A 20,457-nucleotide genomic window follows, 5' to 3' on the forward strand; every position below is an offset into this window, starting at 1 on the left:
TGTCTTTGGCTTAAAGCAGAAATACATGATGCAATAAAAGTTAAAATAAGACAAAAATGAATCCAGACAGTTAATACAGACATACAGGAGCTTCCACAGGTTTATATATTTAAAGATATTCAGTTTACTCTCATGTGTGACACAGAAAAACATGAAATCTTCACATCTGAGAAGCTTCAGCATGTAAATATTTGTCTGTTTTGCTTCATAAAAAAAACCCTAAAATGATTATTTGATTACCAAAGTACTTCTTGATATTTGACTTCCAGCTGTAAAGAGGAGTAAAGGATCCACAGCGACGCCAACCAGCACGAAACGAGCGGCGGTCAAACAGGCCCCGCCCACTATGACATCCACATCTGGGAGGGCGGAGCTTAGCGAAGAGGAGGAGGAAGAGGAGATGCCGAAGAAGAAGAGGAGGAAGATGAGCGATAAAGAAGAAGCTCAGCCCAAATCAGTTGAGTGCAATTAATAATGATGATAATAATTTAAAACATGTTATATAGTAGAGTCACCCGGCTTCTGGTTGCTCAATATTTAAATATGCTTTTGTTTTTTTTAATTTACTGTTATTTGTATCCTGTTCCGATGTCGGATAATAACTGGTAAATTTCATACCCAAAAGCTCCAGTAAATGGCAATAGACTCCTGTAATGGACATAAGTTGTATTTTTCAGCCAGTTTCCTTTGGAAGTGGAAAATAACTTTGGTGCCAAACTGTGCCAAATAGTGCCAAATGAATGTCCGCCTGGTCCTATCCTAACTAAAACCTTTGTGGAGGCTTTGCTCTTTGCTCAAATCCTATCAAATTTGGTACATTTGTAGTAAAGGAGTTGCTGAAGGTGTTCAGTGGCATCTGTGTGCATGAAATGATTGTTAGCATGGTGTTATCCTCTGTCAAATAGGGGGAAAATAGGCGAGGATAGACATTTCACATTTCTACTTTCATTTATTCCAATTTACTGAGGTATAATAACAGACACACTATTTCTGACATACATTCCCTAGATAGATAGATAGATAGATAGATAGATAGATAGATAGATAGATAGATAGATAGATAGATAGATAGATAGATAGATAGATAGATAGATAGATAGATGTAAACTTTATTTTTAGGGGTCTCTGAGGGGCCCTGAGGTCTCCAGACACCAAGGAAATGCATATGAACCTTATAATTGTGAAGCAATTCTTCATTTACTTTGGGTATGTCTTTTTAGGCGTTTTTTTCTGAAAATATGGCTAGGGCTTAAGAAGTTAAAGAGACAGGAGCTAAAACGGCCTGTTAATAGACAGAGGCTGAACTGAGGGGCTGCATAAAGGACCAGTAGAAGATAAATAAGGAGTTTTAACTGGAAATCATGTAAAGATATTCCAGTAGAGACACAGAATATTAATATAGAGCTGGAAATGTAAAGAATATGTCGCCTTTAAGGATTAACCACTCTCTAAGTCTTTTCCCAGATGAAGGCTTCTGGTTCAGCTTCCTCTCATCTTAACCTATAAATCAGTATGGTTGTAAAAAGATCATCTCAGTGAGTTTTCCGACCAAAAATAAGGCACTGGTGAGACATAAGTCCAGAGATTTATAACACTGCAGGTTATTATGACAGCAGCTGTTTTATCTTCTGTCATGATGGTTGTGAGGTAAACAACAGAAAAGGTTTTCACATTTTGGTGCCTTAAAAGTAGTTTCTGGTTACATTTTATAGTACGGTTTCTTTGTTTGTTTTGTCTGTGTTTATCATAATTTTTTAAAACGATACCCATGATTGTATATAAGAAATGGACGTAACATCCGTGACGTCACCCATTGGTTTGTGGACTGCTGCTCGTAGGCCAATAGTTTCAGATCTGAGCAGCGCCATCTTGAACATTTCAGGTGCATGCTGGGAAAAATAAAAACATGGATTCTACTTATATGGGCATCAGGAGGAGCATGAGGCGCCCTCCTGAACCTGTGAACCAATCAACCTGTCAATCACGACGTAGCCACGCCCTAATGCATACCCTGCTTTATCGTCACATATAAAATCAGGGAGGCCAAAATGTCCCAAATGAACATCATACTGCATTGAAGAAGGCTTTAAACTAGCGATTGAGACCATAAACACATTTTGAAAATGTTTACTGAGGTTAGAAATCAAGTGAGAAGTTGGTGAATTCTCCATTGACTTGTATAGAGACGGAAGTCCTTTTGACACCAAAACGGTCGCCCCCTGGTGGCCTTTTGATAGAATGCAGTTTTAAGTTACTTCTGCATTGGCCTCATTTCAGAGGACCAGAACTCCCCGCCTGAACGATACCCAGCCCTAGTGGAGAGTGTGTGAATGTGACCCTCTTAAATCAGGACTTATCCCTTTAATAAGTGTCCAGTGAATGCTTCCATGCTGTGTTTTGACATAACTGAACCTAAAGTGATGATGATCTAATGTGTCTCTTTGTGTTTCATGTTGACTTTCAGGACGTTCCTTCACAGCAGCCCACAGTCAGCATGGAGGTGGAGGAGGAGGCACAGCGAGGCTCCACCAGCAGCGAGTCCGACAACAACAACAAGACAAAAAACAGACAGAGGACGACCAAAAAAACAGAGTCTGGCGGCTCAAACGGCGGCTCGGCGGCCAAACCCAAACTCAGAACACCGTGTCCGTACGGGAAAGACTGCTACAGGTACGCTCAGGAACAGGAAGTTCAAGGATGACTGCCAGAAGCTTTTACTTTGATCTCTGAATGAAGACACTTGAGCTGTCGAACATGAAGAGACACAAACACTGAATCAGGTCCAAAAAGCTTCTCAGTGTCATCAGAGAGAATCCTAAACTAAGCAGAGTAAGGCTGCAGTCCCAACCTGGTTTAGTCCAGTGGTTCCCAACCTAGGGGTGGGGCCCCTCCAAAGGGTCAGCAGATAAATGTGAGGGGTGGTGAGATGATTAATGGGAGAGGAAAGAAGAAAAAACTAAGTTCTGATTCACAAATGTGTTTTCAGTTTTTGGACTTTTTCTCTAATCTTTGATTTTTGCTGAAATATTGGATCATTTGAACATTTATTGAAATGAAAGCATGTGAGAAGTTTAGAGGGAAAAATCACTATTTGGTGGAGCTGTTAACAACTCATAGACATCTGAAATGTGAGCCGACTACACACTGCTTTTTGGTTTCATCTTTAACAATGTGTTGTATTTATAAAGCTTGTTATATTATCCATTGTGTCAAATCTGCATCTGAAAAGTAACTAAAGCTGTCAAATAAATGTAGTGGAGTAGAAAGTACAATATTTCCCTCTGAGATGTAGAAAGTAGCATCACATGGAAATACTACATTAAAGTACAAGTACCTCAAACTGTACTGCAGTAAAGTACAAGTACCTCAAACTGCATTGTACTAAATGTATTTGGTTACTTTCCATCACTGCATTCAGATATTTGTCCCCCTGTTGGTGTTATTTTGCAGACGCTGTAAACATCGTGTAATAGTCTGACAGCAGTGAAGTGTGTACAGAGTGTTTCTCCTCCAGCAGATTGAAGACTTTCATCTTCTCGCTGTTTGTTATTCCAGGAAGAACCCGGCCCATTTTCAGGAGAGCAGTCACCCTGGCGACACCGACTACGAGGACGAGGAGGAGGAGGAGGATGAGGAGGAGGAGGAAGACCGACCCGAGTGCCCCTACGGCACCGACTGCTACAGGTCAGACATCACAGCACAGCTCAGTCATTACTGCTACATGATGAAAGACACAGATTAACCCTTTGTGCCTCACTAAGGACATTTTTGGCCTTTTTATCTTTTATTTTCTTGATCATTTGGGCTTCTCCAACGGACAATCTTTTTAATATATATATTTTTATTTTAATCCATCACTTATAATAGGTCTATAACCCTCCTGTTGTCCTCGAGTCAAGGAAGGAAGGGAGGAAGAAGGAAGGAAGGAAGGGAGGGAGGGAGGAAAGGAGGGAGGAAAGGAGGGAGGAAGGAAAGGAGGGAGGAAAGGAGGGAGGAAGAAGGAAGGAAGGAAAGGAGGGAGGAAGGAAGGAGGAAAGGGAGGAAGAAGGACGGAGGAAAGAAGGAAGTAAGGTAGGAAGGAAGGGAGGCAGGAAAGGAAGGACGGAGGAAAGAAGGAAGGAAGGAAAGTAGCAGGGAGGGAGGAAAGAAGGAAGGAAGACGGAAGGAAAGGAGGGAGGAAGAAAGGAGGGAAGGGAGGAAGAAGGACGGAGGAAAGAAGGAAGGGAGGCAGGAAAGGAAGGATGGAGGAAAGAAGGAAGGAAGGAGGGAGGGAGGGAGAGAGAAAGGAAAAGAGGAAGGAAGGAAAGAAAGGAAAGAAGGACGGAAGGAAAGAAAGGGAGAAGGAGGGAGGGAGGACAGATGGAAGGAAGTAAGGGAGGAAAGAAGGAACAGTCAAAACAGACGACACAAAGGTTAATACAGTTTATACACATTATTGTTCCTCTCAGCTCTTTAGGGACTAAAATGACCCCCCTACTAAAAAATGAGTCATTCATACATCCCTGTGTGATTAAACTGTATTTATCTCTATGGGAGAATTCAATGCAGTGGACCAGTGAAACATGTGGTTGCATCCAAAATGCGCCCTCCTGAACCTGTGAGCCAATCAACCTGTCAATCACGACGTAGCCACGCCCTAATGTATACCCTGCTTTATCGTCACATATAAAATCAGGGAGGCCAAAATGTCCCAAATGAACATCATACTGCATTGAAGAAGGCTTTAAACTAGCGATTGAGACCATAAACACATTTTGAAAACGTTTACTGAGGTTAGAAATCAAGTGAGAAGTTGGTGAATTCTCCATTGACTTGTATAGAGACGGAAGTCCTTTTGACACCAAAACGGTCGCCCCCTGGTGGCCTTTTGATAGAATGCAGTTTTAAGTTACTTCCGCGTTGGCCTCATTTCAGAGGACCAGAACTCCCCACCTGGTTGGTACATTAGTCTATATGACAATCCTTATTTAAATACGGATTCAACAACACAGCAGACTGTTAAGTAAGTTTCAGTATTTTCCGTTTTTAGCGTAATAACAAATATAAACAGGATCTTTATTGAGGTTTTCTTTCTCCAGTTTCTGGTTTCTTGTTTCTTGGCCACAAACTAAACTCTGATTTTGACTTTTTTTTTTCTCTCGCAGGAAAAATCCTCTTCACAGGAAAGAATACAAACACACCAAGAGACCAGGTACGCTGCTTTATTTAACCTCTCTCGTTCACTACTGATGATATTTGTTCATGTTGGTGCTAATTAACAGTGAGGTCAAAGGTCAGAGCATCACAGAGTATTTATTCAAAGAAAATCTGAACTCAACAAAAAGGAGATTAATGAGGATCTCAGAATGGATTATTGGTTATTGAACATATTTAATTTTTTCATAATTAAAAGACATTCAGAAGGAAGGTAGGAAGGAAGGAAGGGAGGGAGGGAGGGAGGAAGGAAGGAAGGAAAGATGGTAGGAAGGAAGGACGGACGGGAGGCAGGGAAGGAAGGAAGGAAGGAAAGATGGTAGGAAGGAAGGAAGGGAGGAAGGACAGATGGAGGGAGGGAAGGAATGAAGGAAGGAAGGAAGGAAGGAATGAAGGAAGGAAAGATGGTAGGAAGAAAGAAAGAAAGAAAGAAGGAAGGAAGGAAGGAAAAGAACATAATAAGGAAAGTGGGCTGGATTGAACTCCTCGGCGGGCCGGTTCTGTCTTGCGTACATCCAGTGGGGGGGGGGGGGTGATGACCTCTTCGCTGGGGGGATCACATGGTTTCACAGTCAGCAGCTGTCAATAAGTGTGATCGGCTTTTTATTCATCACATTGATCTTTTAACCAGCAGCAGCAGCGGTGACATCATCATTTTTAAACAGCACAGATGATCAATAATCAGATTGTAGAGCTCGTATTGATTCATTTCCTTTGTTATTTTATCATGTTTGCAATAAAGAAATAAACTAAATAAATAAAGATAAATAAAATGATTCCACTTATAAAAACATTAAACGCAAATAAAGAAACTTATAGATGTTATTTTACAGATCACTGTTTGATTACATTTAGATTCTCCGTCTTATATCAGCAGCTGGAAACACATCTGTACTTTTATGTTTTTATACGTTTGAAGGGGGGAAAAAAAGACGTGTGTAGTTTGTGTGTAGTTTGTGTGTAGTTTGTGTGTAGTTTGTGTGTTTTTGTTTATTCTTCATCTGACGTCCGAAAAGCTAAAAATAAACTCACACACGACCGTTTATAAGATGAATCTCCATCTGAAACCATTTAGCAGCAGATCTGCTGCTGAACCCTAGAAGAACACACACACACACACACACACACACACACACACACACACAGACACACATACACAAATACACATATATACACACACACACATACACACACACACATATACACATATATATACATATATATACACACACACATACATACATACACACACACAAACACACACACATACACACACATACATACATACATACATACACACACACAAACACACATATACACCACACACACACACACATACACACATACACAAACATATACACACACACACACACACACCTACATACATACACACACATACACACACACACAAACACACACACACACACACACACACACACACACAGGATCTATAAACCAATCCGTGTCGTATTGATCTTTTTGTTTATGGCTCTTTAATGTAATTTCTGAGCCTTTCAGAACATTTAGCCTCCGATGTAGAAGAAATGACCTCATGACCCGGTCACACACACCTTCCTCCTCCTCCTCTTCCTCCTCCTCCTCTTCCTCGTTCTTTCCTCTTTATGAGCACCTCCTCTTTGCTCCTGTGGTTCCTGTGAGCAGCATTTGCATTTTGATGCCTCGTTTGACATTTAGTTGTCGTCACGCTGATTGAAGACGTTACGTTACGACTCGACTCGAGTTTTTTTTACTGACAGGAAATAAAAAACAGAGACGTTGACGGAGCTCCACGCTGATCTTTTCCTCCTCTTTGCTGCTGCTGGACACAGCTCTGAGCGGCAAAACAGAAATGAAATGCTGAATTATGTCTGCACACGTCACACTGATGAGTTAAAGGGAGAATAGAGAGTGTTGCAAAATCTGTCTCAACTCTAACATACTGTTCAGGGTCAAATTTGACATCATTTTTAGCATGACATTTTATGATTTCCCCTAATGTGACCCAGAATATACAAAAAAGGAAACATTTCAACTTTTTAAAATAATTTTTGTAGCGTTTATTGACCCATATTTATCAAAAACATTCAAAAATTGTCATGCAAAAATGTGTTTATTCTTCATGTTAAATCTAATTTGTTGAAATTGGATCATTATATGGTGTTTTTTATGTTTTTTTTCTCATACAAACTTTAAAAAATGAACTTTATCTGCTCTCTAGATGCTTCATTAGGGATCAATCATGTTTATTTGTGGTCCAGAAGTCCTCTGAAATGAGGCCAACGCGGAAGTAACTTAAAACTGCATTCTATCAAAAGGCCACCAGGGGGCGACCGTTTTGGTGTCAAAAGGACTTCCGTCTCTATACAAGTCAATGGAGAATTCACCAACTTCTCACTTGATTTCTAACCTCAGTAAACGTTTTCAAAATGTGTTTATGGTCTCAATCGCTAGTTTAAAGCCTTCTTCAATGCAGTATGATGTTCATTTGGGACATTTTGGCCTCCCTGATTTTATATGTGACGATAAAGCAGGGTATGCATTAGGGCGTGGCTACGTCGTGATTGACAGGTTGATTGGTTCACAGGTTCAGGAGGGCGCCTCATGCTCCTCCTGATGCCCATATAAGTAGAATCCCTGTTTTTATTTTTCCCAGCATGCACCTGAAATTTTCAAGATGGCGCTGCTCAGATCCGAAACTATTGGCTTCCGAGCAGCAGTCCACAAACCAATGGGTGACGTCACGGATGTTACGTCCATTTTTTATGTACAGTCTATGGATAGGACCCACCGGACTCTGCCGGTGACGTCACAGAGGCGACTCGCCGAAAACATAACAGACAATGACAATGAGGAGGTAAATCCTCGTTTCTGTTTGTGTGTTTGTGTACATGGCGGTGGACGCTATGAACTTGATAGCCACGGTTAGCGACCCATGAGTCTAGCACGTTGTTGTTGTTGTTTTTGTACGTCATCAAGTGCACGCCAGTAAACTTCCCATGCTGCGTTCATGCAGGCTTGGAAATTACAATCAGAATTGGAAGCCTACAGAACAAACATCGGTTATAAAAACCGGATACCGATACTTCCCGATATTACATTTTTAATAACAGAAACACAAACTCAGCTTCTCTGTAAACCAGGCTTTATTTTTAGTGTTTGGTGTTCAACAAGTCACTGCTTACTCAGGTCATGTTGTTAAAGCATCACATTAAAACTACACACCTAGTTTAGTTTACAGTTGGTTTCTTTTACAATCACATATTTACAGATTTCTTTAAATCATAATCAATCTCATCAGTATTCAAACAAACTGCAAATGGCAAAATGACTGATAATAAAACCAAACCTCAAATATAAAAATGTACATAAACATATGGCGCTTTTCCTCTATACAGTTATAGCACTACTCGACTGGGTTTGGTACCAGGAACAATCTTTCCCATTACTATAGTTCATCCTCAACGTGGGCGGGGTCGTCATAGCACGGCTGCGCAAAACTGCTGTGACTTCGTTTTATACGCGACACAAACACATAAACAATGGAGTACATGGAGGTGATGGTGTACTTGCTGGTACTATCCCGGATGGAGACGCAAAAAAACCCAGAGTCGAGTCAAGTAGTGCTAGAACTGTAAAATGGAAAAGCGTCAATATTTTCTAATGATCAACTAGTGCTGCAGGTAATGATTATTGCCATTTAAAATTAACCTCTCTCTTTTTGATTGATTTTTACTCCATTAAAAGTAAGAAAACAGTAAAAAAACATGCACCACACCCAAAAATATTCAGTTTACTATTATATAGAGCAGAACATAGCAGTAAATCCTCGCATTTACAAAGATGGAGCCTGAAACGGTTGAACTCAAAACTGAAACTTTTGGTTTCTTTGTAAACTTTGATTTTAACTACAAGTGAGAATAAAGTTGTGTGAATTTGATCAGAAGTTGTACACTGCACAGTGTGAACCATTGACAGGACAGATGATCAGAGGGGCAGAGTTTTTACCACCATAATTTAAAAACGGACTGAAGAATGGGTAGAGTTTCTCAATAAAAGAGCAGCCAGTAAAGGAGTAGATAAGAGCTGCAGCATCTACGTCATAAAAGGAGACCAGACCCTTCTCATAATCCACAAACACCCCCACCTTCTGAGGAGGAGACTTCAGAGAGAGATCAACTGGAATGTTATTATTAGCTTTGTACTCATTTCCATTTCTCAACCATATAGTGCAGAAACCTTTCTGAGGGCTCAATGTAATGCCTCCCTTTCTGTCAATCGACTCTCTGGCCACTCCTAAAATCCAGTCAGTCTTCTCTTTAACTTGAACCTCAAAGTAAAATCTGCCTGAAGACAAACTCTGCTTTCCTAAAACACTAACACATCTTGAAAATCTCTCTGGGTTTTTGGGGAATTTCTTCTTCACATCACCATGATTTACTTGTTTCCCATCATCAGACAGGATGAGATTAGGATGTGCTGTATCTTGATCAAGAGTCACATCCACTGCATACTGCTGGACCCTCTTCAGCTCAGCCTCAAGCAGCTTGTTCTTCTGTTTACTGAGCGTCTCCTCCAGCTGAGTCACAGCTGTCACAACAGTCCCCTTATATGATGGACGGACGCTGACCTTTGTCCAGTCTTTGGTGGGTGGAGCAGCTTTCAGGGACAGGAAGTTTTGGAGGAGGTGGAGGTGGTCTTCAGAGTGTGAGAGCTTCTCCACCTCAGAGCTTCTCTTCTTCAGCTCAGAGATTTCCTGTTCCAGCTCTTTGATGAAGTCTTCAGCCTGTTTCTCTGTTGTTCTTTGCTTCTCTTCAATCGTCTCAATGAGCTCATTTAGGCTTCTCTCAACAGACTCCTTCAGAGCGGTGAAGACCTGAACACCTTCTGCTTTCTCTCTGTCTGCAGCTTCCTCACTGAGGTCAACTGAGTGTTTGATCTCTCGAATCTTCAGTTGTCTCTTCTGGATCAACTTCTGAATTTCAGCCTCTGTCTTCCCCAGCTCTGCCTTCTTTCCTTCATATTCTTCTTTCAGAGGAACAACGTCATGTGTCTTGTGGTTAGAATAGGTACAGAGTGTGCAGACACATGTCTGGTCGGTCTTACAGAACAGCTCCAGAGGTTTATCGTGCTTCATACACATCCTGTCTTCCAGGTTCTTCACAGGGTCGATCAGCTGATGTCTTTTCAGACCTAAAGCTGTCAGATGAGGCTCCAGGTGAGTCTCACAGTAAGAGGCAGCTTGTTCCTCTGAGCTGCTGCTTCTGGCTTTCTGTCTAAACTGAGAAACCATCTCAGAGAGCAAAGTATTGATGTGAAGTTCAGGTCTTGTGTAGAAACCCTTTTTACACATTGGACACAGGTACTGGTCATTACAGTTCCAGTGTTCATTGATGCAGTTTTTGCAGAAGTTGTGTCCACATGGTGTGCTGACTGGATCAATGAACACATCCAGACAGATGCAGCACCGAAACTGATCTTCAGATAGCAGACAGCTGGCAGCAGACATATCTACACATGTGGAGTGAAAGAAAAGAAATACATGTCATTATTTTTGTTTAAAAAGAAAGATGAATGATCACTAGAGGTGTGCATCTCTCCAATATATGACGATTCGATACATATCTCGATACATGGGGTACGATACGATACAGGAACGATGCATTTTAAAATGGAACGATTCGATTCAGTAGGATTTCGATACGATTCAATGCAGTACGGTTCAGTTTGATGGGGTATAATACAATCTGATAGTTCCTTGTTTAAAGTAGACAATCATTTTACATAATAAATTAACATAAGTTAATACTATAAATGTGGCATTGATTTATGAAAGACTAAAGAACAAGTATATTTGTTACTTTTGACGTGAATTCAGAAACATGTCATGTTTATTAGTGTAACATATTGCACTGTATGAACCATAGACTGTATATAAGAAATGGACGTAACATCCGTGACGTCACCCATTGGTTTGTGGACTGCTGCTCGGAGGCCTATAGTATCGGATCTGAGCAGCGCCATCTTGAAGATTTCAGGTGCATGCTGGGAAAAATAAAAATACGGATTCTACTTATGGGCATCAGGAGGGGCATGAGGCGCCCTCCTGAACCTGTGAACCAATCAACCTGTCAATCACGACGTAGCCACGCCCTAATGCATACCCTGCTTTATCGTCACATATAAAATCAGGGAGGCCAAAATGTCCCAAATGAACATCATACTGCATTGAAGAAGGCTTTAAACTAGCGATTGAGACCATAAACACATTTTGAAAACGTTTACTGAGGTTAGAAATCAAGTGAGAAGTTGGTGAATTCTCCATTGACTTGTATAGAGACGGAAGTCCTTTTGACACCAAAACGGTCGCCCCCTGGTGGCCTTTTGATAGAATGCAGTTTTAAGTTCCTTCCGCGTTGGCCTCATTTCAGAGGACCGGAACTCCCCGCCTGGTATGAACTCCACAAAGCCTCTATGACAATGAAAAACAAACAATATTTAGGTTCACGACTGGCACAAATAAGAGCCAAAGAAACAACTAAACAAGTTTTTATCATGTCCCGAAAGCCCTCATTCTCCACGACACAGTATGGTCTTAAGTCTTTAACAATGAACCGGGCTATTACTAATAACGGCTATTGAAGGTTCATTGTTAAAAACTTGTTTAGTTGTTTCTTTGGCTCTAATCTGTGCCAGTAGTGAACTTAAATATTGTTTGTTTTTCATTGTCATAGAGGCTTTGTTTCAATGTCAAAAGTAACAAATATACTTGTTCTCTAAAATAAATCTATTTGAAAGCAAGCAATGCCACATTTATAGTATTAACTTATGTTAATTCATAATGTAAAATGATTGTGTACTTTAAACAAGGAACTATCAGATTCTATTATACCCCATCAAACAGAACCGTACTGAATCGAATCGAATCGTTCCATTTTAAAATGTAAACTAAACTCCAAATCACATAGATTACAAAAGTCCTGAGAACACTGATGGAAAGCTTTTAATGTGAAACAGCTACAGGAAATAAAATGTGTCTGTAGGAAGTGATCAGTAAACAGTAAAAGATAAGGAAATAGCAGTGAAGCTAAACTCCAAACCGCAGAGGTTCAGTTACACTTTACAAAAGTCCTGAGAACTGACAGAGACTTAAAAACATTTAAAGTGTTTTGTTGTTGAAAAATTAAATATGATAAGTTGTACTCACCAGTGTTTGGCAGAGACTCTGCTGTGTTGTTGAGAAAGACTTGATGAACTCAGTTTCATTTATATTTGGACAGAAATGGAGAGACTCGACTGCAGCTCTGCCGTCCTCTGATTAATGTTAAGTTTCATTTCTGGAGAGTGACGTTGGACCTGTCTGTCTTATATGTTCATCAACCGTCATTAACAGGTTTATTGTGTGATATCATGGAGCAAAGGTGGTTTTTAGGTGGGAGGAGTTGGACTATAATGACTGTAATGGACTTTCCTGTTTGGTAAACTTTTATTGCAGTTTCAGTAACAGAAATGTATTATTAGATAAGACTTCCTTATCCCTACAAATTCAAGTTGCAGCAAGAAAAAAGATGATGTACTATTTTAGTTAAATATTGAATATATATATTATATAAATTCTGTGTGTAATTTGGTGTGAATTCGGTTTAAAGTGTATAAGTGCACCTATCTACTACAAACTACAGAAGCCCTGCATTACATCCTACCTGGAAATGCAGTTGGCCTCTAATCCAAGTCTGGCAACTTTTATTCAACGTCATTTGTAAATTTATATGAACTTTCACTTCTTTACTCAGCAGGTATTGTACACTTCATGCTAGAGGGTTATTCATCACTAATTCACTTTGATAATGATAATGGCATGCAAGCTATTCTTGCATGAAACTTAACCCAGTTTAACTCAAAGATAAAAAAAAACAACTTTCTTGGTCACTCAGTCTGCACTCCAAATCATCATTATTCATTTCTCTGTTATGTGGTAGTCAGCATACAGTGATGCAAAAAAAGAAATCTAAGTCAATTGACTCTGAAGACCAGAACCAGTGCCGTCCTCTTCTGCAAATGTGTGTGTACACTGAGTTTATGTTACCGGCCTCAAACCGAGGGGTTCCTGGGCCAGCTGTTGTCTTGTTACTCAGTAATGGATGGAGGTGGAGGAGTAACGAACAGACACACACATTTAGTGTGACCAACTCAAGCACCATTTTACTCTGACTTCGACATGACTAACACAGGCATGAGTTGGGTTTTTCTTACTGGACGTGAAAGTGATCCAACGATATCGTTCAACACTGTCGTTGATGTTGTAGTTGTGGTGTAGACTCCTCCATCCACTGCAGTTACAACCATTTTTAAAACTATATATTTATAGTTATTGTTATTGTTAGTTCTTGGTGTGGACGGGACTTTATTATAAGCTTGTCAATCAAGTGTGAAGCACTTTGAACTACATTAATGTTTCATGGAAGGTGCTGTATGAATAAAGTTTGATTGATTCATTGATTGATTTCAGTCTAGATTTTCACGTTTAAATCAACTTTCCACCAACTTTCAATGACATCTAAAAGTATATTTAAAAAAGTTGATAAAATGTGAAATTAAAGTTATATATTTTATGAAAATACTAGTTCAGAGCATGTTTTATTGTTTCTGTGACTCTGGATAATAAACACTGTCATACTTCTGCAGCTCGCACCACTCGCACCGTTCCCAAAAAGGCCTCCGCCGCCGATGATGATGATGACGAAGATGACTTTGGGGACAATGACAGCTTCATTAATGACGACAGTGATGACTCGGGCGATGACTCAGACTACGCTCCCCCCGCCGACTCTGGCGACAGCGGCAAGGAGGACGTCAAAAGACTGCAGAGAGAAGCGAAGGCCTTTCTGAAAAAGAGGAAGTAGATTTTGTTTGTTTGTTTGGTTTGGGTTTTTTTATGTGCAGAGACACAACAGATCATAAGGACACTTAATCAGCTGGAGTAGCTGCGGCTGAGGCCTCAACAGCTTCAGATACAGCTGAGAATGAGCCCAAAAAACACTATGAAGAGGTTATTTTAGACTCTGTTTAGTATCAAACTACAATTCTTACTTCTGATTAACTCTGAGATTAGATCTGGATTTAAATCTTTATCTGGACTCTTGTTTGACTTTTTGTATTTAGATATTTTACATTTTAGCAACTCTGCTTTTTTAAACATTTTATAACATTTGATACAAAAGATACCATAAAAAGCACATATGTTTTTACTGGCATTATATTTAAATGTGCGACCTCAGTTCCAGTCAGTGTGTCGTAAAGTTAGGTAACCAGTAATAAAAGGTAATATAGTTAGTTTAAATGTTCAGACTTTGACATCTTTGCCTTAAACTGTATATAATAAGGACAGCTTTGTTGTTGTTTAGCTGTCGCCATGGCAACCACAAACACAACCGCTGATTTTTGTGTGACTGTCCTGCGACGTCCTCGTGCAGCATTAAATGTTTAAAAAAAAATTAAGGAACTGGGAGAACTTTATGAACTGGGAATGTTTTGGGAATCACTGGAAATTGTTTATAATAGATTTATGATCAACATTCTGGAGATGGGTTAAAACTTTAATTTTTGTGTTTTCAACATTTTTTGAATTTCGGTTGAAGCTCCACCCGTTGTTGTATCAGCCTGTAAATATGTATAATTAAGGAGTTTTAGATCCTTTTTTAATATTTTCTACTTTTATTTGTCAGTCTGTGTTTTTGACTGTTCAAATATATTTGTTCAAAATGAAGTGTTTCCTGTCTTTATTTAACAGCAGTGACAAAAGAAAAACAGACTCTCAGGGCGCTTTCACACCACTACTTTCATCGCTTTCATTGACGTTTCCTCATCTTCCGGTAGGTCGGCATTTGGTGCGGCGTCAAGCGGACCGAGACCACCTCTTTTTTGAGGTCTCAGCCCGCTTGATTCCGCGAAGATGAGGCAACGTCAATCAGACCAATTTTGATTTGTTTGCAGGTGTGAACGCGGACCACACCGCAGCCTGTATGCTACATAGTAACAATTTTACTGCCTGGTGCGGACCAAATAATCGAACTAGTGGTGTGAAAGCGCCCTAAGTTCAGATTTTTAAAAGGTTAAAGGGTCTAAATTCTACATCACTGCTTTTTAGACGAGCTCACAACAAGCAAAACACCAAATTACACTCGATATTTATTCATTTATTGATCAGCTGCTGTTATGTTTTCTTTCATTTTATCTCATACATCATTCATAATCCTGGAGCTTGTCTCACTTATCAGCATCATGGGCACTCTGGGTTTGAAGTGAAGGTCTAAAGCAGATGCAGTATAGAACCATCTCAGTAATGAACGCTGCGTCTTCATTGGATGCAACACTGTGATTTTGAAGTGTTGCTAAAGTCTGAGGTCCTCTGACGTTAGTATGACAGAAATAGTTTTTATGTTGTGTGTGATCCCAAACTTTATTGGTAACCCAAGATAATTCAAAATTCTTTCCATAAGACATAAAAATATAAAAGCAACGGTAACGTATTAACATATATAAAGAGCAAAAAACAGGAAACGAAGTGCTGGGAAATTCAGTTATGACATAATAAAAAAAAGTAATAAACGTTTGGTAAAAGGATTGTAAGAGCTTTACACACTCAATAAAAACAAAATGATACATAAGAGGAGGAACACCACACTTATTTCTATATAATTACATATATTATGTGTCATTTAAAAAGTTAGTTTTCTATTGGTACATTTTTCTTCACTGTTGACCCATTGACCTAAATTTAGAAATGGTCTCAGACTGTTGGAACCTACTGCATACAGAGTTTGCCCAAAATGATAAATAGTTAAATTAAAAAGCTAATTAATGTCCATTGAGTTGTTTTCAAAATAAATTAAAAGTATCGCTGCTGTAAAGAGAAACCAATTGACCCGTATTACATATTTTTTTACATCAGATCAGAAATATTGGCAGTGATAATCACCAATAATTGTCTCATATTTTCTCATATTGATTAGTTACTGAAAATGTGTCAGAATTCATTACAATGAGAAGAAATTACCATGTTGCAAGTCACAGAATTGCTTTTTTTATCTTAAATTATGTTTATTTATTTGCATGATATCATCTCATTTTCCAGCAGTTTTTCTTACATTTTCAAACAAATCCATCATGTCAGTGTTATCTTCTGTTGTCTGATTGTCAACCTGCTTAAAATATAACAACCTGTCAACCTGTTTGCAGCTTAAATGACCATTTTTAAACACTGAAAACAGCCTGACAGAGAGCAGATCTGAGGTCTAACTGGTTGTTTTCGGTGCGTCGTGAGTCTGGCAGTTAACAGCCTCCGTGTTTTGCATTCATTGATAATCATAATCAGGCGGGCGGCCTCATGAATTTCAACAAGACTCAGCTGCTCACGACTCTGAACAAGGAGCCGGACATGCTGGATATTAAACGAAAAACAAACACCAAAACATGCTCCATCCGACTTTTTATTCATGAATTCACCCAATCTACATAAACCTGTTTTCATCCTCATTTAACTTTCACTAAGGAAGGAAAGAAGGAACAGTCAAAACAGACGGGGTCAATTTGACCCGGGAGGACGACACAAAGGTTAATGTTCATTTAGGCTCTAACTGTTGGTTTAAATCTCTCTTTAGCTGTTAAATGTTCCACTTTATTCACCAGCTGGTCTCTAAAAGGTTTTCCTTCAGATGTTTGATCCCGTTCAGCCACAACAGCGTCAGGTCCAACATTGACCAATTAACTATTTCAATCACGGCTTACAGATGATATTTGCACCTCATAAATCAATCAAACATTTGAGCCTACAAATCAATGACCATTACTGCATCTTAAACCCAATTACCTTCAGATGGCATGTACTGTGACCCTAAGATCACCTTTTTATAGATCACCGGACTGTGTTTTCGTTCCATCTCTGTATAATAATGTAATATCGACAAAAGATTAATGCAACCTTTGTCATTAAGTGTGATCGACTTCACAACTCAATGACGTTTCAGGAATCTGTGAATTGATTTTTATGTCAAACAGAAATAAAACATAAAGAAGGAGATTAACGCTGCTGCTTGTATGTTTTTCAAATTGACAACAAATTAACACCAAAATTAACAATGTGTTAGTCTGTCTCGCACAGGCGGGGAGTTCCGGTCCTCTGAATTGAGGCCAACGCGGAAGTAACTTAAAACTGCATTCTATCAAAAGGCCACCAGGGGGCGACCGTTTTGGTGTCAAAAGGACTTCCGGCTCTATACAAGTCAATGGAGAATTCACCAACTTCTCACTTGATTTCTAACCTCATTAAACGTTTTCAAAATGTGTTTATGGTCTCAATCGCTAGTTTAAAGCCTTCTTCAATGCAGTATGATGTTCATTTGGGACATTTTGGCCTCCCTGATTTTATATTTGACGATAAAGCAGGGTATGCATTAGGGCGTGGCTACGTGGTGATTGACAGGTTGATTGGTTCACAGGTTCAGGAGGGTGCCTCATGCTCCTCCTGATGCCCATATAAGTAGAATCCCTGTTTTTATTTTTCCCAGCATGCACCTGAAATTTTCAAGATGTCGCTGCTCAGATCCGATACTATTGGCCTCCGAGCAGCAGTCCACAAACCAATGGCTGACGTCACGGATGTTACGTCCATTTCTTATAAACAGTCTATGGTCTCGCAGTATTTTCTGACTTCTTTACTCCAAGATCATTGGTTCCTATTGAAGATGTAAGTCAAAAAAAGTTAAGTTAAAAAAACAGCTCATAAATATATAGTTTATAGCTTCATAATTTCAGAAAGTCTCACTAATTTTTCAAAACTAGGGGACGGCTCTCAGTGGCAGATAAATCAACATTTGGTGCTATAAATAATAGCTTAACTAACAGCTGAATACTAAACTATAATGTGTGTTGATGGTGATGAATTAGAAGATCAATGGCACAGAGCAAGAAGAATTAACAATGTCTTAGTCTGTCTCTCAATATTTTCTGACTTCTCTAATTTGTGTCTCTCAGCTCCAAGATCACTGGTTCCTACTGAAGATGTAAACCTTTAAAAACAGCTCACAAATATATAGTTTATAGTCTCATGTTTTCCAGAAGTCTCACTAATTTCCCAAAACCAGGAAAACTAGTTTTAATCAATCAAACAAACAGAAAGAAATAGTATATTTGTTGGGGACTATTTTCAGTGGCGGATGAATCGACATTTAGTGCTATACATAAACTAATAGCTGATAGGAGGTCTGATAGGAGGTCTATGCACAGAGGAAGAATGTATATCAGGCTTGATTTGGTCTTTTTTATGGGATTTTTTGACAATAAAAGACATGCTAGCAGCTCAGTGGGGCTGTTAGCATAGCAGTGCTTGAGCTAAGTGCTAACATCTGAGCTACATTTGCTAATAGACCCTTTTCACAACAGAAATGTTCACTTCTCAAAGACACACAGGGAGCACAGGTGGACTTAATAACTGTATTGATGTGCATGCTCACGCACTGATGTGGCTTCCTGAAACAAATAATGGCACAGAGCCATTCATTAAGGATATTAATTACATCTGCTTAGAAAGCTTGTTATGTCTGCAGAGAAAAGGGTCTATTAGCTTCAGCTTCTTGTGTTCCAAATTTAATGGTAATATATCTATTTTTCAAGTGTCAACCTGATGGTGGCAATAGAAGAGGATTCAGAGGGTCAACAAAGTTCATATAATGTACATTTCTAAATTTTAAGGCGGCCCATCCAACAGATTTTGAGATATTTCACTTAATATTTGTAAAATGTGACCTGCTGGAGGCAACATGGGGAATTTCAGGGGATCACCAAGCTCTATATGGTTCATCCTTTGAACAACATGTATGGTTCTACTCAATTTCATGGCAATGCATCCAATAGTTGTTGAGATATTTAACTAAAAGTGTCAACCTCAAATTCTAGAGGATCATCAAAAAATATCCATCATTTGACGAACATGAATGTCTGTAAAATAATTAATATCAATCCATTAATTGCTTGTGGGGAGACTCAGACGGACTCATATTGCCACTATCATGATTAAAAATGAAGCTTGATGCTGTTCCTCCCCATTACCACCCAGTCTTCAGATTCCTCAAAGCAACACTTCAACTTCATCAGCCCGATCAGTTTCAGCCTTAAGATGACTTGTTGTGATTTGGCCCGAGATTGATTGATCGAAGTCATCAGCCACCACCAGTGTCTGGACTCCATGGGGGTTTCTATCATGCTGATGCTCAGGACGGACGTCCTTCGATTAAAAAATTCTGCCTGCAGAGTCCAAGCGCCAAAGACTATGACAATACCTAATCATTAATATCATCTGCATAATAAACATTATTTTACTTCATCTCTGGTCTCTCCTGATTGAAATATAGATTATAACCAGACTTTTTCTTTAAAGTCCTTTAAGAAGTTCTCTCACGTTACAAACACAGTAAAAACTTTCACAACAAGTAACAAGAACCCTAAGAATTTTTCTCACACATGCAAAAATCCCCCAAAGTTTACCACATAACACACACAAACAGCCCAGTGTCTCTACTTCGATGTAGACCATCATAGTCATTGTCCACGCTAGCTGAAAGTCTGCTGTTTGCACTAAAAGTTTTTCAAATATTTCTGTACTTTAAGACATCAAACGAGAATCCACCTCATTAACTTATGTCCGAACAGTCAGTGTATTGGACTTGCCCCTAGCAGCTATGGGCATTGTTTAGATGTGTCGATTAAAACAATGACAGCTCCTAAAAATGTTATTGTAGATGCTACTATAGCATCAGTTATATCAGAACTGGAGGATATTTCTTTGTTGAAAAACGAGCAAAAAATGGCACTCAAGGATGGAAAAGATGCTTTTGCCTCTCTCCCATCTGGTTTCCGAAAGAGCATATGGTTTGTTGAACCGACTGGTTGATTTACAGCCAGTGACAGACAGATGGTTCATCCGATTACCTGCCAAGTCATTTCTGAAAGCAGCTGCTCTTTTCCAAACAGTTTCTAAGGACGTCTTATCAGATGTTTCTGTGTTACTAACCATCTAGTTTGCCAGAGTCTAAATGTCTTTAATTCAGCATTTCCAGTTGTGGAAAAGTCCTGGAAAATGTCAAAATAAACCAAAAATATCCTGAAAAAGCAGTGAGTGGGCCGTTAATGTGCAAGATAATGACGCTCTGCGAATGGTGAGATGTCTTGAATTCACTCTGATGTATGAGGATATTTAGTTCTTTATCTCAA

At 39.3% G+C, this 20,457-nt stretch overlaps 1 protein-coding gene across 1 annotated transcript in view; it reads left to right on the forward strand.

The window, feature by feature from the left end:
- Positions 1-14,862, forward strand: part of aplf (aprataxin and PNKP like factor) — a 31,717-nt gene extending 16,855 nt beyond the window's left edge. Inside the window, exons 7-11 of the mRNA XM_062439143.1 lie at positions 270-457; positions 2,465-2,670; positions 3,556-3,684; positions 5,145-5,191; positions 13,876-14,862. Coding sequence (XP_062295127.1) covers positions 270-457; positions 2,465-2,670; positions 3,556-3,684; positions 5,145-5,191; positions 13,876-14,093 — 788 coding nt within the window. The 3' untranslated portion in view covers positions 14,094-14,862. The remainder of the gene's footprint in view (positions 1-269; positions 458-2,464; positions 2,671-3,555; positions 3,685-5,144; positions 5,192-13,875) is intronic.
- Positions 14,863-20,457: the final 5,595 nt, after the last annotated feature.

This window comes from Scomber scombrus, chromosome 2 (genome assembly GCF_963691925.1).
Source record: "Scomber scombrus chromosome 2, fScoSco1.1, whole genome shotgun sequence".
Lineage (NCBI taxonomy): Eukaryota > Metazoa > Chordata > Actinopteri > Scombriformes > Scombridae > Scomber > Scomber scombrus.